This window comes from Delphinus delphis, chromosome 4 (assembly GCF_949987515.2).
Source record: "Delphinus delphis chromosome 4, mDelDel1.2, whole genome shotgun sequence".
Lineage (NCBI taxonomy): Eukaryota > Metazoa > Chordata > Mammalia > Artiodactyla > Delphinidae > Delphinus > Delphinus delphis.
Genome location: NC_082686.1, coordinates 70,283,918 through 70,307,716, shown reverse-complemented (window position 1 = coordinate 70,307,716; position 23,799 = coordinate 70,283,918). Strand labels below are relative to the sequence as shown.

General features: G+C 49.0%; 2 protein-coding genes across 7 annotated transcripts in view; both read left to right on the top strand.

The window, feature by feature from the left end:
- The window catches only part of LOC132424764 (mucin-13-like), a 176,908-nt gene that overhangs the window by 53,905 nt on the left and 99,204 nt on the right, over positions 1 to 23,799 (top strand). The window lies entirely within an intron of this gene.
- Positions 1 to 23,799, top strand: part of LOC132424761 (integrin beta-5-like) — a 91,650-nt gene that overhangs the window by 13,299 nt on the left and 54,552 nt on the right. For all 6 annotated transcript variants that reach the window (XM_060010802.1, XM_060010804.1, XM_060010801.1 and 3 more), the window contains exons 3-4: positions 7,245 to 7,449; positions 18,095 to 18,344. In XM_060010802.1, coding sequence (XP_059866785.1) covers positions 7,245 to 7,449; positions 18,095 to 18,344 — 455 coding nt within the window. The remainder of the gene's footprint in view (positions 1 to 7,244; positions 7,450 to 18,094; positions 18,345 to 23,799) is intronic.

Below are 23,799 nucleotides of genomic sequence, written 5' to 3'. Positions count from 1 at the left end.
GTGGCCGAGTGCCTTAACAGTGAATCCTGGGACATCAGCACAGAAGTGAGGTTTCTGCCAAGAACACACGACCTGTGTGCGCTGGAGGGCTGGTGCCGAGTGGAGGGCCAGGTCCCTAACTAGTGTGTTCCCGTGGATGCTGATCCGCCGCTAGCCACCCTGGGGCTGCATACCGCCGCAGATTAACCCCGAACACATTCCGTCAGGAGCCCGCCGCTCCAGATCCCACAATGGCTTCCTTATTTATTTGGGGTGGAGGTGGGGACGTCTTGCTCTGCATTTAACACTGCTTGGAGCCTAATTCCATCTCCTCTCCCCAGTCCCCCCTCTCGTCCCTGTATTCTCCCACAGGTGTGGCGTTTGAGTCAGCCAGTGCCCTCCTTCTCCCTCCACCGCCAGCCACCGCCCCCCCCCCCCCCCCCCCCGTCTCCACACTTCATGCTGGTTCTGTCTGCCTCGGTCTGCTGTATGGCCCCGTTAACCTGGCTCTCCTGTCTTCATTTTCTAACTGTGGCTTAATTTTCCCTGGTGACTTTAGACAAGGGGTCCCCAAGCTCTGGGCCACGGACCGGTACTGGTCTGTGGCCTGTTAGGAACCGGGCCGCACAGCAGGAGGTGAGCGGCGGGCCAGCGAGCGAGCGAAGCTTCATCAGCCGCTCCCCATCGCTCGCATTACCGCCTGAGCCATCCCGCCCCCCCCATGGAAAAATTATCTTCCACGAAACCGGTCCCTGGTGCCAAAAAGTCTGGGGACCGCTGCTTTATTTATTTTTTAATGTGTTTGGGGATATTTAAAAAAAATTTATTTATTTTTGGCTGTGTTGGGTCTTTGTTGCTGCGTGCAGGCTTTCTCTAGTTGCGGTGAGCGGGGGCTACTGTTCGTTGTGGTGCGCGGGCTTCTCATTGCGGTGCCTTCTCTTCTTGCGGAGCACGGGCTCTAGGTGTGTGGGTTTCAGTAGTTGCAGCACGCGGGCTCAGTAGTTGCGGCACACGGGCCCTAGAGTGCACGGGCTTCAGTCGTTGCGGCGCATGGGCTCAGTAATGGCGCACGGGCTGAGTTGCTCCGCGGCATGTGGAATCTTCCCGGATCAGGGCTCGAACCGTGTCCCTTGCTTTGGCAGGTGGATTCTTAACCACTGTGCCACCAGGGAAGTCCTGGCACCTTTGCTTTAGACCTTACCCTCTGGCTTCAAGACCAGAGTTGCCAGGCTCTCCCTTACCCTAGATGAGGAAGTGGAGGGTATGCTGCTGGTCTTTACCACACAGCTCAGCCCCTGTCTCCTGTCCTTCATCACAGCCCTGGGCTGTTCTCGGCCAGCTTGAACACTTCCTGTGCTGTTTGTACTGCACGGCATAAAACATACAGCAAACTCTGGCAGCTTATTGTCTATTTTGTCCTTCATGTTTTAAAAGTAGACATTTGTCTCTGCTCTAAGAGAGTAAGTCTCACAACCCAGCTAGCTCTGAAGAGCCGTGTGCGGGGAAGAATGCGTGTGAATGCTTTTACGGCAAGGCCTCGGGACAGCCCATGTTATTTCCACTCACATTTTCTCACCTGAAACCAGTTACATCCCTCAGCCTAAGTGCAGTAGGAGCTGGGAGACTTCATCTAGCTGTGTGCTGGGGAGCAAGGGGGAAGGGGCTTTGTGGACCAGCAGCCTGTGCCAGGGGCAGGGAGGCCAGCGTGCTGGACAGAGGACAAGGTTTGGGGAGAAGTGGGCGGGGCTGAAGGACTGGCGTGTGGTCCCCCCGGCCCTGCACGGAAAGAAGGGTTGTGGGAGCCCCGGTGGAGGCAGAGGCAGACAGGGCGATGGCACTCAGGGTTGGGGGTGAGGGAGGCTCTTGAGGTGTGAACGTGAGCCAACCTGAGGCCATGTTGCTGTGAGCGGTCCAGGCTGCTGTGAAACCAGAGGGAGAAGGAGCGGGCAGGCGTGGCCACCCCGTGGAATCCCGCGGGACAAGAACAGGGAGGCCTGGGGCGCTTGGATGGTGGATGTAGGGGCAGACGTGGGAGGAGATGGAGAACCTGGGCCGCGGGGAAGGGTCTTTGCCTTGGAGGTGGACGTGGAGAGAAGGAATGAAGGGGTCAGTAGGACTGGAGGTGGGAATGTGAGGAAGGAGACAGAGTAGAGGCTGGGAAGCAAGACCGGCCGCCTGGGCCTCCTGGGAGATTACCGTGGTGGGGAAAGGAGAGGGAGGGCGCATGACCTGTAGTCTCCTTTGAGCTGGGAAGGAATGAAAAACATAAGCGTCCGCCCCAGCTCACGATAAAATACAGATCTATGGAGAGCATCTCTTTGCGGTCCTGAAAGAAGCATCTCGGCCTCTTGCAGGTGCTTCGTGAACATTTGTCCAGTGCATTAAGGGAGCCGAGCGGAAGCTGACAGGGACTTCCCCCTCCCCCAGGCAGGCAGGCCACGTGGGGGTGTGTTGACGGTGCACAGAGTTCAGTCTGTCATCCCTTAACCTTCTGCTTCCCTCCCCCGCCCCCTAATCCACAAGGGCTCCATCGAGCCAGGGCCGAAGCCCAGAGAGCAGCTGGCTCCGTGCCTCTGCCCAGCTCTCTGCCTGTTCACCAGTTTGCGACTTCTTCCCCCTCATCCCAGGATCCGGCAGTCTGCCCCCTTTCCTGCTTGGGTTCCTCTTCCCCCAGGCCTGCAGTTTCTCAACTCTTCCACCCTGCTGTTTGTTTCCGCAGCAGGCAGCGAGGCGCCCAGAGGATGCGATGACCAGAGTGGCACAGGCGGACAAACCGAGTGCCCTGGCCACGGGGGCCTTGGGCGCAGGAGGGAGGTTTTTGATTAACAAAACGTAGGGGAGTTCAGTGTACAGTGAACAGTAAACCTCATTATATCCTCCGTGTAATAGGCGATGGAGGGAGCAGAGGGGGCCAGGTGGTAACAACTCCGAGCGAGTGCCAGTGTCGGAACAAAAGTAAAAGCCATCTACATTTGGAACGCCTCCCTTTTCTTTCTTGTATTATTACCGCTTGGTGACTAAAAGCCCTGCAAGGTATTTCAAGTTCCAGCGTGCATTCTGTTGTTTCTCTTGGTAACTTGCCTGTCATGTAGTTACCCTTCCCTCGTGAGCCCTTTGGAGGGTTCGTGACGGTGTTTCTGGAGACCACGGACAGATGCTTCCTTCACAAACTGAAACCTCTTCTGGCACGGAGCCGTAAGCACCTGTGAGCGTTTGAGCTGCCCCGTGAGAGCCCATCCTGAAAGTAGTTTCCATTTTTCCGTGTTGAGATGAAGACTCGTACCTGTTTTTCTGCGTCAAGTGGCTATTTACCCTCCAAGTTTGATCGGTGGCAGGAGGAGCGCAGAACCTGAGGCAGCAAGGAAATACTAAATTCAGAGGATGGAGTTTGGGGGCCCAGAGTCAGTTTCCCGCTCTGGAATTCAGCCGTGACCTTGGCTGAGAAGAACACTGAGCTTGCTTCCAGAAAGCTGAGGCCGGAGGCACTTACACTTCTCTGGAGAACATACGCATGCACTTAGGCATGTGGGCTTCTGATTCCTCGTCTGTAGAAGTGAGGGGCTGGCACCAGATGATGCATCCGAGGTCCCTTCCCCCTGGAACTTGCTGTGTTCTGACACCTGGCAGAGGGTCAGGTGTCAGGTCTCTGGGATCTGAGGGCTCTTAGCACATCAGACTTCAGGGTGTCGCTCATGAGAGGAGGATTTTCTTAATCACGAGTCTTCCTTTCCTCCAAGGGTTTATAATTTGGGGCCTCTCCTCTGCATTCACTGAATTCGAAGCTCGGAAATTGTGGTATCGAGGCCTTGTCTTTATTTATACCGTGTGTGAACCTGGAAGGTCATAACTGTCACAATATATGCCCCTGGTCTTTGTGGTTTTGGTTCCTTTCTTTAAATATGCATCCATCCTTATTCAAAATTAAAATATCTGGAGAGGAGCTAGAGGAGGGGAATAGAGGGAAAGCCCGTGGGCTGGTGGGGTTACCATTCCCTGCGGGGTCTGCAGTGTTCTCCGTCCCTTTCTTGGGCAGCAAGAGCCTATGCTAGAAGTCAGTCATGGCTATTTTCAGACTGCATGCCGGAGAGACCTTCAACTGTTGTGGGCATCCTTGATTGATATCGAGGTAGCTGCCTTACTCTCAGAAGGTTCTCCAGACTTCCATGCCCAGAAGTGCCTCAGTCAGTGTCTTTGAGGTCCTAAAGACCTGCGACAGTGACAGGACTCAGTAAATAAAGGCGTCTCAAAGGTTCTCAAGCACATCAGTGAAACCACTGGGGCTTCCCCAGGTAGCAAGCAACTGAACTCTGTGAAACAGGAGAAGGTTGGCAAACCTGATAGAAATGGATGGCCCTGAGGCCAAGTCTGAGTTTGGTATGAGTGCCATAGTAGGCTGTCCCTTGCTGCCTGTGCCGCTGGAGCTGCTGAGAAGTGGGTCCCCCGTACTGTCACATTGCTGAGCGGTAGGCACTTCTGAAGTCATCCTGCAACTGGCAGTTTGAATGTTCTCAGTGGTGGTTCTCGCGCTGGCAGCTGGGTGACAGGAGTTCACGGTCTTTCCTGCTGGTGCAGCAAACTTCACGGAAGCCACGTGCATTGGAGTGGAGGGTTGCCACCACCTTGAAGAATGTTACTAAGGAGAATGAAGGGAAAGCTGTTACCAATGAGGGGCATGAAGAGGGCTTTGCTCCTAACATCCTAGAGGATAAATGAGCCCCAGAGCACAATCAGGAAAGCCAGCTGCACAAACAAGGTTGTAATTGGCACTCTGTGGCTGCCTCTCAGTTCATCAGGTTTGGGAAGCACGTCCTGGACTTCAAGTCTCCTGAGGAGCCCAGCAGGTACATCTTCCCTGAGCAGCAGGTGGCCCTGTACAAGTCCTGCCTCAGGGACTGGTACTGCCTATCAAAAACGGCCTTTGAGCATATTGACTGGGAAGCTTGGACGAAGTTCATTGCTGGTGAAGGTGTCCAGGCATTAGGGAATGATTTTTGTGTGTGTGTGTGTGTGTGTGTGTTACGCGGGCCTGTCACTGCTGTGGCCTCTCCCGTTGCGGAGCACAGGCTCCGGACGCGCAGGCTCAGCGGCCATGGCTCACGGGCCCAGCCTTTCCGCGGCATGTGGGATCTTCCCGGACCGGGGCACGAACCCGTGTCCCCTGCATCGGCAGGTGGACTCTCAACCACTGCGCCACCAGGGAAGCCCTAGGGAATGATTTTGATGACGTGAATGCCTGAGGCTGTGGTGAGGAATCATGTAGCTGCCTCCTGCTTAGGGTGAAACAGATTGGCTCTGTGACCTAGTCTATTCCGGAATGCAGGCTGCTTCAGACCAAGGGGAGGGCCGTTAGGGGTTTCCATCGCCCCCGGGAGACTGAAGAGGCTTTCCTCGCCAGCCTGGTGGGGTGGGGGAGGGGATGTGCACTGGTCTGGTGGAGACAGGTGCACTTTGACAGTCAGAACTGGGTGGAGGACAGCCAGCTCCGTGGAGTTGGGGGAGCTGGCAGCAAGGCCAGCATGCTGGCAAGAAGTTGAGAAATTCTCTAGCCACGTACGCTCTGAGCAGGCGAACCCCTAAGCCCTTTCAGCTCTGGACAGCTAATTCACCCTGTGCTTCACACAGCTCAAGACAGCAGTCTCATACCTGTAAGGCCCTCAGGAAGTTACCTCTCCTTTCTGCTATTCCTGGGAGGTTTTTACTGCTTCCTCAGAGCCAAGCTAGACTGTTCAGAACCCAGTTTAGAAACCTCAGCTTTGGAATCTTGTAATTTCTACAATAATCATTGTTCTCACCCTGTTCCACAAGTGTCTGTGGAGCCATTTATATTTACGGTGCAGTCCCGAGGTTGTTGACATGCAAGATCTCCCGTCATGTCAAGAGTTCAATAGACAAAATTAAAAAAAAAAAAATTCAGGTATAAGCAAACGAAAAACCAAAATCACAGAGGCCCAGAAGAACACATCTGGTTTTACTTAAAAATACTGCAGAGTCTTCTTGACTTCTTGGTCTTGAACCTTGCAAAGGCCCCAGTGGGCACTGACTGGTCTTGGGGCATCCTAGACCATGATGAAGGGGGGAGGGGAGTCCCTCTGCGGTCAGCGGACTCTTGACTCATCTGAGGCGCTTTGGCAAAGTGTTTACAGTGGCGGGAGGAAGAGAGAGCATCTAACTCCTCCAGCCATTACTCCAGTGCAACCAGCTGGAAGAGGGGCTCTTCTTTTCTATATCCAGCAGTGAATGGGTTTGCTTTGCCATTGAAAACCCCCTTACTGGAAAACAATCACTGCTTACAGGTATCCTACTTTATAACAAAGTATATAATTTCATGTTAAAGTAAATGGCCCAAACTCCTAGTGCCCCAAACCAGGGTGGGTCATCCTGATGCACAGCCTTCTCCTAAATCCAACCGAAGAAAAGAAAGATGTTTCTTATCAATGTGGCTTTATTGTTTAAACAACAGTAAAGAGAAAAAGAAAAATATCATTTTATTCCCTCTCCCCTAGCACCTCAACTATCTTAAGTTTTAATTTTTCTTTGGCATCCTGATGCAGATACCACTCTATTTTCTGATTTTTTTCCCTTAATGTTTTGAAATTTCTGCTTAGTCTTCTGCATAATTATTTGTGATGGCCGTACCATCTATTGAGGTGATGAACCATGTTTTTCTTCTGGTTTAGGGCTTTTGGCTCAAGTTTATGATTGTGCTATTCTGAGGAACATGCAGTATATATCTTAGAGAGTTTTGCTTTCCTTTTGATAATTTTCTGGTGATAAATTCCTAGGAGGGGACCAAGGGCTCAAAAGGTACCACATCGCTCTCCAGAATGGTTGTGCCTGCATATGCTAGATGAGGGAACAGCTCAGACGTTAACTCTTGATTGTCTGAGTGATGACTACTTGGCCACTTATATGGTATCTTTCAAAAATTTTTAGTGATGCAAATTTTGACCATATCAGTTATTTTCTCCTGCTTATCGTGTAGACAGGCACATTTTTTTAAAGGAGCGTTTTTGACCATTAAAATAACGAGACCAAACATTTTTACTGTGCGTGTTTACACCTTGCAAAATGCTTTCACATCCGACACCTCACTTAATCCTCATGATGCTTGGTGAGGCACTTGGCGGAGTTTTTGTTTTGTCCGCTTTTAGGAAATGGAATGTAGAGGGTCTCAGGTCGCAGGGTGGTGATGAGACTACAGCCTGAGGTGTCCTGGAGCTGCTCTGACCGCCTCCTGCCCTCTTCCCCTGTTTCTACACCTCCAGGACTTCGGCAGCCTGCGGTCGGTCACCTCCCGGTGCGACTTCAAGGCAAACCTGGTCAGGAACGGCTGTGGCGGCGAGTTTGAGAGTCCGGTCAGCAGCACCCAGGTCCTTCGGAGCCTGCCTCTCAGCAGCAAGGGCTCCAGCCCCGCGGGGTCAGACGTCATCCAGATGACGCCGCAGGAGGTCACGGTGAACCTGCGGCCCGGTGAGTGCCCTTGGGGTGGACCTGTTCAAGATGGTGGAAAGATGAGCCGGGCCAGGGAGGGGGCAGTGGTGAGGTGTGGCCCAGACCCCAGGAAGCAGAGTCCAGGGCCTTTGGGGATGATCAGAGTATCTTTGCTATTTTAAAAAATTGTGAAATATAGGTAACGTACCATTTACCATTTTAACCATTTCTAAGTGTGTAGTTCGGTGGCGTTAAGTATACTCCCAGTGTTGTCTAGCCATCACCACTCTCCATTTCCAGAACTTTTTTCTTATCCCAAACTGAAACTCTGTACCAATTAGACACTAACCCCTCCCTCCCTCCCCCACCAGCCCCCGGCAACCGCCCTTCCGCTTTCTGTCTCTGTGAATCTGATTACTCCAGGTACCTCATAGAAGTGGACTCATATATATTTGTCCGTCTCATCCATGACGTAGCACGTGCCAGTATTTCCTTCCTTTTCAAGCTGAGTAATCCTCCATTGTACGTATAGACACATGTTGTTTATCCGTTCACCCATCGACGGGCTCTTGGATTGTTTCCACCTTTTGACTACTGTGAATAATGTTCTTGTTTTTCGTGGGAGGATGCCGGTATGTTTACTCCCTAGTTAATGCAAGTTTCTCAGGGAACGTACTACTGCCAGGAGAAAGTATTTTTTCCTGTCAGCAAATTCCATTTGAATCAGTGACATTCTGAAGGGACGAACTTGCAGAGTAGAGATTTTTTTTTTTTTCGTGACCCTGGAGCCTCTGCCAGCCCTGGAATTGATTGTGGTATAAGGGAACTGACAGTTTTTGCACACCTACTCTGTGCCTGTTACGTGACCTACCCGAAGGTAGCTGATGTAACTTTACACCTGAGGAGCTGTGTGCTCAAGGGCTCCCGGTCAGAGCAGCGAACCTGACTCAATATCGAGTCTTTGTGGTCGCACAGCTCATGGTTGTTTCTAGCTCACCACTTGTGTCGTTTTGTATTCTACCTATTAGGTCCCTTGTGATGTCAAGGGAGGATGTGAATGTGGCCAAATGAGAAAGTATCACATTGTTGAGAGAAGGCAGCTTTTTTCCCAAATCCCGTTGATTTTTAGCCTTTTCCTCTTTCTCATTGTCTAGGAAACCACTGGCAATAACTATTTCCAGGTGGTTTGTTTAGACTTCAGGGCGGCTGGGTCAGTGGAAAGATGAGGGATCGAGCTGGCCGTCCTAGGTTCTGGTTCTGGCTCTGTTCCTAGCTCAGGGGTCCTGGGCAAGCTGCTCTGCTCCTTAGCGTCTCAGGGTCTCTGTCACCTTCATTCCTCACAGCCCTGTTCAGAGGCTTAAATGAGACTTTTTGTATAAATGCACTTGAAGAGCTTCTAATTATTGTTTTCAAAGATGCAGATTTCGGAGTCAGCCACGTCTAGATTGGGGTAGAGATTCTCATGTCTCAGAAATGGATCGAGCACAGCCCTGCACGTCTTAAGCTCTTAGTGTCGCCCGTTCTTCTTGTTGTCGTTAGAAAGAACTCTGAGTCACTGTGTATTTGAGAACTGTTGTATTTAGCTTATTGAATTGTCTTGGAAATAAGAAACGGAAGAAGGGGGTAAGTGGCGTAGAGCAGCATAAACTGCGGGATGGCCCAGGGATTAGTGCTGGGATTAGCTGAAGTAACTGTTTTCACAAGTCATCTCACTGGAAGGGACACTTCGCCTTTTGTTTAGTGAGATTCCAAGTTGAGAGAGAGAAGGGAGCCCTTACAAAGCCGTGTGAGTGGGTAGAGAAGAGGAAGCTTTCTGTGAGCCAATGTCCGATGGTATCCTCCGGGGGGAAGATGAATGCCTCTCCCTACGTGGAGTCAGGCTCAGGGTCAAGGGCTCTGACCTAGAAGGGGACATAGGCATTGTTGTAGACTATTAATATATCAGAACACAGTGTATGATAAGAATGGTTACAACTAACATCAAGGGTGTGTTTTCCTTTTTAACCTAACGGCGTTAACAGTCACTTCAAGAAAATTCTTAAAGTCCTTCACTTTAACACTATTTTTCATTCTTACTAGATCTTCTGTCTTTGTATATGTGTTCATATTTTTCATATACTAACAATGTATTTATTATTGTATACTGTTTTCACTTAATTTTTGGAAACAAGGACCAAAATTAACACGTCCAGAAGAGTTAGAGTTTGAGGGTCATCATCGAGGGAGGTTTTTACTTTTGGAACTGCTCATCTAGAATTGCTCTGAGCCTGTGGTGCTCTCTCCAAGAAACATTCTTCATGGTGGCAAATCCTTATTCTTTAGGGTAGATTTAATTTCGGGAAGAGTTGGAGGTCAACACAGAATCAGAGATGTCACAGTGTCAATTCCAGTTTTCAAAATCAGAATTCAGGTGTGGCTCTGAGGCAGAGAGACTGTTTGCTTTGACTTATCAACTGGCTTTTAAAACAGCCCCCAAAGAAGTGACTTGATTGAGGGCACCCTCCTTGGGCAGAGTTCTCAAAGTTCTCATGAAGTTTATGCACAATGCTTATTTATGCGTGAAGCTCAACGTATACTCGATTAAAGAAAGAAATCAGTCTTATTTGGTATAGTCAAATCTCTCGCTAAGCATTATGATTCAGTTTCCAGTATTGGAAATAAATGGGAAACATGATCCTGTGTTTGTACAAAATCATGATGCGAGTGCTGTGTGCAGCTCTGGTCCTACGGAAGGTACGGTGATGGAGAGCCCTTTGCTGTGGCCGTCAAGGTGGAGGAGGGGCTGGCTGCCCTGTGGAGACGCACCCAAGCTCTGAGGGTGTTTCAGTCTGTAGAGATGAAGACTTAGGAGGAGATCAGATGATAATCTGAATTCCTAGAGGTCTAGAACCTTGTGAACATGTTTCTCAAATATAGAAACGCTTGAAGCCAATGATGCCTCTTCACATTTTGAAAATTTCAGTAATTATAAAGAGAAGGACAGTCAAACCGCAGATATTTATTTGGGGAAAGGGGAGAATGGTCTGTTGCCATTAACAACATTTTCAGTTTACCAAGCGGGTACTTACTTCAGGGCAACACCCCCGTGACTCAGGAAGGCATTCAGGTACGTAACGATTGGTTTTTCCATCGTGTATTTTTAGGAACGCTCTCCTGTCTCCTCCTTTGCCCTGCTCCCCAGTACCTCATAATAGGTATTTGTTGAATGAAGTGTAGCACTTTACTAGCCTCATGCCAGACTAGTCAAGGACAAGCTTCAGCACAATATGTGAGGTACTTCACCAAGGCAAAGTTAATTGTTCCGGGATAAGCCTGGAAAAAAAAGAAAGAAAAGTTTTCCTCTACCTTAAGCAGAATTTTTTGTTTTGCTTTGTTTTTTTTTAAGTTGAGATGTAATTCACATACTGTAAAATTCACCATTTTGAAGTATACAATTCAGTGGTTTGTAGTGTACTTGCAAGGTGGTTACAACATCACCGCTATCTAATTCCAGAACATTTTCATCACCTCGAAAAGAAACCCTGTACCCGTTAATAGTCACTCCTATCCTCTGCCTCCACGCCATATTTGGCCCCTGACATCCACTGATCTATTTTCTATCTCGGAGGTTTTGCTAACTCTGGACATTTCATTTAAATCATATAATATGTTGTCTCTTATGTCTGGCTTCTTTCACTTAAGCAAAATGTTTTTAAGATTCATTGATGTTGTAGCATGTATCAGGACTTCATTCCTTTTTATGGCCAAATAATGTTCCATTGTATATTTATAGATACACCACGTTTTAGTGGATGGGCATTTGGGCTGTTTCCACTTTGGGACAATTATGACTAATGCTGCAGTGAACACTTATGTACACGTTTTTGTGTGGACATATGTTTTCAATAATCTTGATTATATAGCTAGGAGTGGAATTGCTGGATCATATGGTAATTCTATGTTTAACTTTTTCAGGAACTGCCAAACTTTAAGCAAGATTTTGTATAAACACAAGATCATGTTTTCCATTTTGTTTCCAGTCCTGGAAACTGTATGTCAGGATAACAATCTTAAAAAAACCTTAACAAAGGGTATAAAATCCTTACGAAAGGACGTAAACTTTAAAGCATATTGAAATGGTAAAAAGCTAGAGGTGGAGCAGTTAGAAAAGGTTTACTTAAGCCTTTATTTGCCTCAGTCCCTTAGCCTGTTAAAAAGTGACCTCTGATTGGTAGCTTAAACATTTTTTTTAATGTTTTATTTTGAAGTAATTTTAGAGTTGCAAGAAGTTGCAAAAATTATAGAGAGTTCTTGTGTACCCTTCTCAGCTTTTCCCAATGATAACCAGAGTTTGTAATCAAAGCCAGGAAATTGACCTGGGTATCATACTGTTGACTAAACTGCAGGTGATTGGTTGCTTTTGATATGGGCTTCCTGCCAGCCCTCATCTATGCTGCTTTTCTCCCCTCTCCTACGTTCTGGTTGGAGATGGCAAGTACCTGACTTAGGTATTGCTTCTACTACCCAGACTGACAATGCACACTTAAAAAGACTTGATGATGGATGGATAGTGCTTTGCTATAGACTGAATATGTTGAAATTCTAGCTGACTCCCAATGTCATGGTATTAGGAAATGAAGGGGGGCCTTTGAGAGGTCATGGGGTGGAACCCTCATGAATGGGATTAGTGCTATCAAAACAAAACCCAAAAACCCTCAAGACCCTGGAGGGTGCTTCCCCCCTTCGGCAAGAAGTCTGTAGTGTGAAACCCAGAAGAGGGCTCTCGCCAGAACCTGACCACGCTGGCCTGATCTTGGACTTACAGCCTTTATAACTGTGAGAAATAAATTTCTGTTGTTTGTAAGCCACTTAGTCCATGGTACTTGTTATAGCAGCCTGAACTAAGATAAGATTATTTTCAAGGAAACTAGAAGTGCCAAGCCCTAATTACTTGGGGTCAGACACTGTGAAGGCCAGTAACTCTCCTGATGGTTCCATCTGTCAAGTGTCAGAATTCTGAGGTGGGGAGTGGTGTTTGGTACAGCAGGGCGGCCAGTGAGGTAGTTCTTTGCTTCTGGGTCTGGATTTAATTCCGGGTACTAATTGCCTTCTGCTGTAGTGAACAGAGAGCTGGATGATAAGTCTTATAAGTTGTGCACCACGCCCCTAATTCCCTGCTCAGCTGTAGTCCTTTTTTTTTTTTTTTTTGCGGTACGCGGGCCTCTCACTGTTGTGGCCTCTCCCGTTGCGGAGCACAGGCTCCGGACGCGCAGGCTCAGCGGCCATGGCTCACGGGCCCAGCCACTCCGCGGCATGTGGGATCTTCCCGGACCGGGGCACGAACTCGTGTCCCCTGCATCGGCAGGCGGACTCTCAACCACTGCGCCACCAGGGAAGCCCTGTAGTCCATTTTTAGCATAGCTGATTTTAATGTTTCTTTCAATTTCTAGCACAGAAGTATAATTCTAGGGAATCAAAAAACTACTTATATTGGGGATAGCAGGAGTATTTATTTGTTGAGACACTACTTTGTCTTAATATTTGAACAACAATCAATCTTAAAAAACCCAAAAGTTGTTGCTAGAATTCTCTACTTTCATTTTCTGGTAATGTTTGTCATCTGGTATATGTTCCTGAGGAAAAAGCTCACTTTTCCCTTTTTATTGAAGGGAAGACAGAAGAAACCTTTAAAAATACATTTCAGAGGGAATGCTGGTTGCTATTGATTATGGTGGGAGAATCTACACTTAGGAACCCAGCAGTGGCAGGAATTCTTTGTGAAATACAGCCGGGGCTGGGTGCGTTGGAAGCAGGAAAAACCAGCAGGACGTGGGAGGGGCTGCTTGCAGGAGAAGCTTCCTCCTCGCAGATGTGAGGTGATCAGCTTTTCTCTTCTTCTTTTTTTTAAATATTTATTTATTTGGCTATGTCGGGTCTTAGCTGCAGCATGTGGGATCTTCTTTGAGGCATGCAGGATCTTTCGTTGCAGCGCGCAGGCTCTTCGTTGTGTGTGGGCTTCTCTCTAGTTGTGGCACGTGGACTCCAGAGCGCTTGGGCTCTGTAGTTTGTGGCACACGGGCTCTCTAATTGAGGCCCGCGAGCTCAGTAGTTGTGGCGCATGGGCTTATTGCCCCGCAGCATGTGGGATCTTAGTTCCCCCAACCAGGGATCGAACTCCCGTCCCCTGCATTGTGAGGCGGTTTCTTTACTACTGGCCCACCGGGGAAGTCCCTGATCAGGTTTTCTTTGGGGTTTGCTTTATCCTATTTCTCTGATCCTGCTGCTTGTCCTGAGGCGGAGGTTATGGGGGATGGTTCCAGACAGGAGGGCTGCAGCCACAGGAGGAGACGAGCCTGTAAGGGGATCTTTTTTTTTTTTTAAATAAATTTGTTTATTTATTTTTGGCTGCGTTGGGTCTTCGTTGCTGCACGCGGGCTTTCTCTAGTTGCAGCAAGCAGGGGCTACTCTTCATTGCGGTGTGTGGGCTTCTCATTGTGGTGGCTTCTCTTTGTTGTGGAGCACGGGCTCTAGGCGCACGGGCTTCAGTAGTTGTGGCTCGTGGGCTCAGTAGTTGTGGCTCGTGGGCTCAGTAGTTGTGGCTCATGGGCTCAGTAGTTGTGGCGCATGGGCTCTAGAGTGCAGGCTCAGTAGTTGTGGCTCATGGGCTTAGTTGCTCCGCAGCATGTGGGATCTTCCTGGACCAGGGCTCAAACCCGTGTCCCCTGTGCGGATTCTTAACCACTGCGCCACCAGGGAAGTCCCTGTAAGGGGGTCTTATATGGAGAGGGAGGATGGGGATACGTGGGCTGGGTGGTGTCACCAGAGACTGGCACAGATCAAGTGTCCACAGTGAAGGTGAGCCCGGCTCTCACTCTCCTGGACTCACGAGAGGTGGCGACTGGTTTAAAGTCTTGGGTGGGGTCTTCCCTGGTGGCACAGTGGTTGAGAAGCCGCCTGCCAATGCAGGGGACACGGGTTTGATCCCTGGTCCGCGAAGATCCCACATGCCGCGGAGCAACTGAGCCCATGCGCCACAACTACTGAGCCTGTGCTCTAGAGCCTGCAAGCCACAACTACTGAGCCCGTGTGCTGCAACTACTGAAGCCCACACGCCTAGAGCCCGTGCTCCGCAACAAGAGAAGCCACTGCAATGAGAAGCCCATGCACTGCAATGAAGAGTAGCCCCTGCTCACCGCAACTAGACAAAGCCTGCACGCAGGAATGAAGACCCAACACAGCCAAAAATAAATTTAAAAAAACGAAGAAAAGGAAATGTTGTCGTTATGATAAAAAAAAAAAAAGTCTCGGGTGGTGCAGAACTGGGTGGCTGGAGGTATTGTTGAGTGTGCATGGTTCCGGAAGTGTACCCAAAGATGGAGAACATGCCCCAGACCCTCTCCCGGCATAGGGCGCCCCTGGCGTGCAGCAGCAGTTTCACCTTCAGTCAGCTAACCACGGGGGCGCCCTCGGTGGGGGAGTTGCGGCACTGTAGCTTAATTCCCGTGCTTAGCACCCTCGCTGAGAACTGGTCCAGAAATGTCAGTCCCTCCAAAATCTGCTGATGTAACTGAGTCCAAGCTCGTACTGCTCACGGCATAACAGGCCAGTAAATTGAGAGGCGAGTTGCTGGGGCAAGGAATAGCAACTGTATCTGGAAAGCCGGCAGACCGAGGAGATGGTAGACTAGCGGCTCAAAGAACCATCTTCCCTGAGTTAGAATTCTGGCTTCTTTAACACTAACAGGGGAGGTGGGTAAGGGCCTGGTTCCTGCCAGACTTGGAAGGGGATGTGTTAATTTCTTCCTTCCTGCAGCTAGTCACAGGCAGGCCTGGTCAGGATGTTTCCTGTGAGCTAAACAAAGGTATTTTAGCTTAATGCTCATTACCTGGGAGGCAGGGTTCCCAGAGATGGGTCAGTACGTATAATTTAATCTTATAGGCAACATCCCTTTAGTGATTAACTTGTAGTAGAATAATAAGGTTCTTCCCTATTACACTGACAGAACATTCAGTTATTGCCAAGGCCCACTGAGGAGTTTGTAGCATTTAAAATCCAGCATAGATAAGGTGGCCATAAACCCTCATTCCAAACATTAATGACATTACCCCTTTTCTTATACCCCTCCCTTCTTGGAAAACTGGGAGAGAAATATATATATATATATATTTAACCATTTGCAGCCTCCCTATGAGGAGGTGTGTGTGTGTTGTAGTGATCAATTTCTCTTAGAATTTAATGACAAGAGATTTCTTACTTCAGAATAGATAACCCCTTAGTATACAAAGAGACCGATGTACCACATCTCGTTTCCCTCTTTGCCTTCATGTCTGGAAAATTTGGAGTTAAATATAATACCCAAGGCCGTTAGCCGTTCACACTCAAGTTTTTGGCAGAATGTTCTGTCTCTCTTTTTAGCTCCACAGGAAATTGCTTTAATAATTGACTTTCAGGGGAACTGAGGCCGAAGTTTCTCTTGTGTAGAAGCATTTGTGTGGTGTTTATATATGCTGTCTCCTCAATACCCACAATAATTAGCATCCTCCCCATTTTACTGATCCAGAAACCGAGCAGCAAGTTTAAAGGAGCCTGAGGCCTTGAGCTCTTGGTGACGAGGTCCGGATTCCAGCCCAGCTCTTGCTTTCTGAGGCTAATGTCCACTTCCCTCCCATGGGTGCCTTCCAGCCTCCCTGGATCCAAGCTAGTTCCCTGTTTCCTGGTCCTAAAGTGTTCCTCTGTAATTGCTCGTAATCCCGCAAAAGGTGGACGTGGATTCTGGATTAAAGAAGGTATACCTGGAAACTTGGGGGAAGGGCACAAGTAACGAAATACAGGAGACCTCGTAAAGAGGCCGTGGGATTGGACAGAGGGGACAGGATCGCAGGCCCTCCCGCCCCTCCCCCGCTGCGATGTGGCATCCCGGGATGGGAGGGGCCCTGTGCCGGGCCCTGGGAAGCAGAGACAGCTATTGTAGCAGTCCGGGATTCATTCTGGAAGAAATCTCGAACATTCCTCCGTTTGAGTCAGGCTCCAGTGGCTTTTAAAAATAGGCTCGTACCCACAGGCAACCCAAACTACATCCATCATCAGGCTAGAGCAGCACATGTAAGGACAAGTCGGGGGAAGCAGGCTTGGCTCTGACACTCAGACTACCATGGTAATTATAATGATCATACTTCGTCTGGGCAGGCCTTCACTGCTTACAGAACCCTCCTTCCCACATGAGTGCTTCACAGCCTTCACGCTGTCGTGCTGTTGTTATTGCCAGTTTACAGTTAAGGAAATGGAGGCTCGGGTTGCCCCGCTAGTTGAGGGGCAGAGCTGGAACTTGGACTGAGATCTTGTTAATGAAGTAAGTACGCCTCGTCTGGGGTGGGAGGAGGTGCGGGGAGCACAGAGCCCTGGGTTCCCTATCCTGCAAGTTCAAGAAGGCTTCGGCTCGCTGGTTGTCATCTTGAGGTGAAAGATGGACGCCTCTGAGACGTGACCGCGGGCAGGTGAGGTGTGGACCCTCGTGCGGGCGCGAGGCCACCTTCGCCATTGCACCTTTGAACACACAAAGGACGTCCAGGTTTCAAGTGTGTGTAGACAGTTCTGTCCGAAGAGTTCAAGGACGTCTCTTGGTGCCTGAGAGGCTAACAGGCCTGAGGGCAGGTAGGATCACCTGGTAAAATTCACTGCTTGAAGTTGTCTCTGAACAGTGTGTTTTTAGAGATCATGAATGACGAAGGATCATTGTCCTGGCACGCGTCCTCCAGTTACTGCGCTGACTTGGTTTGGGCCTTTCTGCATACCATGTGGGGCTAGCTTGCAGAGGCCACGCCTGCCAGAAACGGCCTTTTTTTTCATTGTTCTTTTCCTCTGAATCAATTTCTTTTCCCTTTGGCTGTTGACTGCTTATTATAGAACCAAAAGTTATTTTCTCTTTCTTGTAGCTGTAGGCAAATCTAGTAGTGTTTCCTTTCTGTTTCTTCTTTTTCTTGTCGATGGTGCTAAAGTTTGGAACACGTCTTCCTATATTTATACATATAATTTATGATAATAATGATTTGTGTCTGTGGTATCAGATATGCTGGAGAACTAAATACGATTGTTTGATAAATGGCTAGGGAGATAGAAATAGGTGGCCCGGCATAAGCATAAACATTTTTGCCCTCTGGGGGTATTTTAAGTAACCATCTTTGTTTTCCCAGTCTCCCTTGCCTTGCACATCTCTCTTCCCCACCTCAGTTCTTACTAATGTCTGTACCTTCTTTTGTTAATTTCTTTCCTGTGTTCTGTTTCACATACACCTTTACGGTCTCCTGGCCACGTTCCCATCTTGGCCAGTCCTTTCTCTGAAGTTGGTATGTGCTTGGTGGGCTACTTTCGCCCCATTTGTGTCTGTGGACTTGTCTGGTGCACCGTCCACCAATTACCTAAGCATCCTTTTTGCTGAGAAAACAGAACACTACTAAGGAGATTGGTTCTTAAAGAGTTTCGTTAAAAAATGCTGAGGCCTGTGTGTGAAAGGAGAACCTAGAGCTGCATCCTCAGCGCCCACATTCCCTTCGGTCGCTCTGTTTCCAGAGTGGAAAAGATGTCTTCTGAGAGGCACACAGTCACTAAAGCAAAGTCAGAGGTGGACCAGCTTTGAAAGCAAAACCCATCCCTTCAGCCCCAGCGAATTGAATGACCTCTAACACGCACGGTCTCTCGGTTGGCACAGGTGACAAGACTACCTTCCAGCTGCAGGTTCGACAGGTGGAGGATTATCCAGTGGACTTGTACTACCTGATGGACCTCTCTCTGTCCATGAAGGATGACTTGGACAACATACGGAGCCTGGGCACCAAGCTTGCCGAGGAGATGAGGAAGCTCACCAGCAACTTCCGCTTGGGGTTTGGGTCTTTTGTAGACAAGAACATCTCTCCTTTCTCCTACACGGCACCGAGGTACCAGACCAACCCGTGCATTGGGTGAGTGACCAGCTGCCCTTCTGTTGGGTATTCAAGGGTGGGGGAATGGATCAGTGGGAACCGAGCCTAAAGAAAGGCCTGGGGAGGTCATATCTGGGTGCAGGGGGGGAACCTGGCTAAGGTGTTAAATGTGATGAAGGATAATCCAGCTCTGTCCTCCCTCTGCCTGCGAAGAAATAAATTGTTACAAGGTTGCATAAAGATACAATGATGATAGCTCATTTGTTTTCCTGCCTGCCAGACACAGCACTGTTTTCTACATTAATAGATTTTAGAGAGTGTTCTCAGGAAGTGATAGACCCCGGTGATCAGGGAGGGAGCAGGCAGAACAACTTAAACTATCTCCTTGTTTGGAGCGACTGAGATGTTTGGAATAAATGAATCAAAGTCGGTTCCTATTGTTTATATACATAACTATAACTTACCTTGACAAAACAAAATGAAAACCCTGCCCTTTATAGGTGTGATTTTTTTTTTTTTTTCCTAACGTAAGTACTTGAATTAGAAAATATTCGACAGGGCTTCCCTGGTGGCGCAGTGGTTAAGAGTCCGCCTGCCAATGCAGGGGACATGGGTTTGAGCCCTGGTCTGAGAAGATCCCACATGCTGCGGAGCAGCTGAGCCCGTGCGCCACAACTACTGAGCCTGCGCTCTAGAGCCTGCGAGCCACAACTACTGAGCCCTTGTGCCACAACTACTGAACCTGTACTCTAGAGCCTGTGTGCCACAACTGCTGAAGCCCGCATGCCTAGAGCCCATGCTCTGCGACAAGAGAAGCCACTGCAATGAGAAGCCTGCGCACCACAACGAAGAGTAGCCCCGCATTCGCGGCAACTAGAGAAAGCCCGCGCACAGCAACAAAAACCCAATGCAGCCAAAAATAAATAAATTTTAAAAATTAAAAAAATTTTTTTTAAAAGAAAATTTTCGAGAAATTATTAGAGAACAAGAGTTTCTAACTACTGCAGTGAGCAAATCCAAAAGTATGTAATGACTCAAACTTGAAGGAAGTTTATTTTCTGCTAACCTAAGTGCAAATGGGTCTCCTGATCAGTGGACACCTGTCCTCTAAGCAGTGACTCGGGGTCCCAGGCTCCATTGGTTCACATGTGGCTTGTAAGGTCATCATGCCTGGAGGATTGCTCATAGGAGGATCCTATGGACCAGGATAGAGTGGCCTTTGCTCCTACATTCTGCTCTACAGAGCTGGGTTCTAGCGGGGAGGCTGGGAACTAGGTTAGCTGTGTGCAGTGGAAGAGGAAAGGGGATGGTGAATAGGTCCCTGGCCTAGTGCATTTGTGTATTGGAGGTGGAGGGTCACTTCCTCCAACTCCCCAATACAACCTTTGTGAAGGTGGTTTGTTTCCTTACTGGGCTTTCAAGTGTTTTTTTTTTTTAAAAGAAGATGTGGGGGTAGGAGTTTATTAATTAATTAATTTATTTTTGCTGTGTTGGGTCTTCATTTCTGTGCGAGGGCTTTCTCTAGTTGTGGCAAGTGGGGGCCACTCTTCATCGCGGTGGGCGGGCTTCTCACTATCGTGGCCTCTCTTGTTGTGTAGCACAGGCTCCAGACGCGCAGGCTCAGTAGTTGTGGCTCACGGGCCTAGTTGCTCCACGGCATGTGGGATCCTCCCAGACCAGGGCTCGAACCCGTGTCCCCTGCATTAGCAGGCAGATTCTCAACCACTGCGCCACGAGGGAAGCCCCCTCAAGTGTTCTTTTAAATGGCAAGATTATGCAGCGTGACAACGAGTGATAACCTTCAACTTTTTCTTGACTCATTTCCATGTTCAGCTTTGGTTAGGCTTTGGCATGTGAGGCCCCAAAGCATCGCTAGATGAGGAATAGCTAAGACTTACGTTCTTACTAAGTGTCAGGCATTCACTGCACTTCATACCTTATATGGATCATCCCATTTATATCTCGTAGCAATCTTTTGAGGTCTATAGAAGTGAGCTGTATTTTATTTTATTGATTTTATTATTATTATTTTTAATTTATTTTTGGCTGCGTTGGGTCTTCGTTGCTGCACGCAGGATCTCTGGTTGCAGTGAGTGGGGTCTGCGTTGAGGTGCACGGCCTTCTCATTGCGGTGGCTTCTCTTGTTGCGGAGCACGGGCTCTAGGCACGCAGGCTCAGTAGTTGTGGCTCGCGGGCTCTAGAGCACAGGCTCAGTAGTTGTGGCACACAGGCTTAATTGCTCCTCAGCACGTGGGATCTTCCCGGGCCAGGGATCGAACCTGTGTCCCCTGCACTGGCAGGCGGATTGTTAACCACTGAGCCACCAGGGAGGTCCTGGTGAGCTGTATTTTAAAGATGAGGAAACCGAGGCTTAGAGGATTACACAAATAGTAAGGGGTAGACTTGGAGTATGAATCAGGATGAACTACTTCCAGAGTCTGTTTCCATCAATATGATGCTTATTTTTTCCCCATCTAAATCACACTGCCACCCAGATGCTTTCCTTGAGTTTGAGTAATAATACCCATTCCAAAACCACCCACCCTTCTAGGCACTTGCCTAAGGGTAATGTTAGGCTGTGCTGCAGTAACAAGCAAACCCCAGATCTCAGTGGCTCAACACAATGAAGATTTATTTCTTGCTTGTAAAGATCTGACGGGAGCTGCTTTCTGTGGCAGCTCTTCTTCAAGTGGTGGCTCAGGGATTCGGGCATCTTGTGATGTCATTTTCGATTCTTTGTCTCCTTGGCTGCCCCTGAGGGGAATAGGGCTGCTCGTAAGCCCCTGAGCCTGTCTAACTTCTTGTCTCCCCTTGGGCAGCCTCAGAAGTTCCCAGCTCTGGGTTGGACTGGGGGGTGGGGGTGAGGTGGTATTTATGCTGGTATTGTATGTTCTGAATCCTTCCTGACCCTTCTGTCCACACTCCTAGAAGCTAACTTAGATCTTTCCTGGGATTGCAATGACACAACAGTGGAAAAAACAATAAGATAAGAAAACATTTTAGATACAAACGAGATTCTAAGTTCCTTAGCCACAGAGAGACACTAGGTGTCCTCACTTTCTGGGTTTAGATTCCTCCCGGCCACAGGTAGCTGCTGGCATTATTGTCCCTCTGGTCCTGTCCCCAAGGCCCTTTTCAGCTGCATCCCAGTGCCACATGTCTTTTTGTTGGAGTTCTGCTACTCCCCAGGAGCAACAGCATCTTAACCCCCAGTTTTTTCAGTTCATCCGGAATAGTGATTCTGTCTGCTACTTTTCACCTCCGCCCTCTGGTTGGGTCCTGTCTGCTGAGAGACAGGGTGTGTCTCTACTTTGATTCTTCTGGGGACCATCGGCGAACTGTCAGATGCTAGATGGGAGGCTGGCAGAGGATGAAGGACTGGCCTGGGGCCCTCAGCATTGAATATTCAAGGTTATTACACTCTCCTTATTCAGAGCTACTTCTCCAAGCCCTAGAAGGCAGAACCAACTGCAGAGGGTAGAAGTTTTGACAGTGAGTACAAGGCACACTGACAGGCTGCTTGGGAGACAGGAAATCCGGTGAAAGAATGGGAGTTTGGAAGGAATCATCAGATCTGAGTTACACAGATCTCTCTTCCCTAAGCTGGGCAGCATGAAAGGGGAGTCACCGCATGGCTCAGTGAGCAGGCTGAGATGTACCTCCCGCGTCCAGGCGGTGGACTCTGTGTGGTTGCCTGGGTATCCTCGGAGATTCCCCACGGTTCCTGGAGAACAGAGCAAGCGGGGGGATGTAATCAGGCTGTTCCTGTTCCTGATTCAGCCCGTACATGTGCTTTATTTGCGTTCCTAAGTTCTTTTTTTTTTTTTTTGCGGTACGCGGGCCTCTCACTGCTGTGGCCTCTCCCGTTGCGGAGCACAGGCTCCGGACGCGCAGGCTCAGCGGCCATGGCTCACGGGCCCAGCCGCTCCGCGGCTTGTGGGATCTTCCCGGACCGGGGCACGAACCCGTGTCCCCTGCATCGGCAGGCGGACTCTCAACCACTGCGCCACCAGGGAAGCCCTTTCCTAAGTTTTACTGGCACTGTGAATTAGTTACCAACAGTTAAAAATAAAAGATTTAACAAAGAATAGCCAGGATTTTAGGTTTTCTCAAAAAACTAGGAGGTCTAGTAAAGCCAGCCTTGTCCCACATGTTGTTTGGCTGCCACAGTCCCTACCACTCCCTCTCGTCTCCCAGCTGGGCTGCTTCCTTGGTTCTGTTATCGGGCCCTCTCCAGATTCTTGGACAGCAATACCATAGAAACGACTATTGCTCCCACAAGACTCTTAGGCAAACGAAGCTTTTTATTGAAAGGATAGCTTGTGCACGAGGGAGAAGGTGGAAAAGAGTGTCAATTCCCCGAGGACTTTCTGGGAAGGGGTTTTAAAGGCAGTGTGAGGGAGGAGGCCACAGGGTGCCTGAGCAGCTTGTGCTCAGTTCTTGGATTGGTTGGCATGGAGTTGAAGTTTGGAGCGTCATCAACCTCCAGGCTTCAAGCAGTCTGGGGTCTATGTGCCCGCAGTCGGCAGTTTTCATCTGGGGGCCTGCTTCCTGCTAAAACACCTTAGGAATGCGTGTCAAGCTTTTATCTATATCTTTCAGGGAACTGGGAGTTCGGCAATTCTGCTAGGTGGCGGATTTATAGTTCCGCTTTTGTCCTTTGGAAACCATGTACAGATGTCAGTGGAACAGAGATAGAGCTAATCTTTTACTCCTGTGAGTCTCTGGTGGTTGTCTCAGAAGCCCAAGCTTTTAGGTGCTGTTTTTCTGGCCTGTCAAGCCCGCTTTCTCAAGGTCGTTCCCTTGGTCCTTTTCCAAAATGGCTGTCCTGTTGTCTTCCTGTCTCAGTTTGAGTTCCATGCTTGGCTCCGTAGTTGCCGTCTGTGATCCTTGTCTGTTCTTTTCCTTCAGCTCATGTGGAGAGAAAAATCACAGCGTTCTCTCTCAATGGTACCTTCTGTTAGGTTTTTTCTCCTGTGGTGGTGTGGAAGCAGCAGCAGTAGCCCCGGGAAGTTCTGGGGAGATGGGGAGTCAGGAGGAGTGATTTAACTACCTGCGCAGGACATCTCAGAAGAGAACCAGTTTTTTTTTTTTTCTGGTACGTGGGCCTCTCATTGTTGTGGCCTCTCCCGTTGCGGAGTACAGGCTCCGGACATGCAGGCTCAGCGGCCATGGCTCACGGGCCCAGCCGCTCCGCGGCATGTAGGATCTTCCCGGACTGGGGCACGAACCCGTGTCCCCTGCATCGGCAGGTGGACTCTCAACCACTGCACCACCAGGGAAGCCCTTCGTGGGGCTTTCTTGAGGTTTGTCCCGCCTCCTGCTCCGGATGTTTCGGCCAAAGGATCAAAATCCTAGACTTATCCCCTCCCATCTTAGAATGAACCAGAAATGCCAGAGCTGAAGTAAGTAGTACCAGGGCTGCCATAAGGAGAGAAAAAAAAAGTAATTTAATCATCAGATTAAAGAACTGTTTAATTGTATTCTGAGTAAT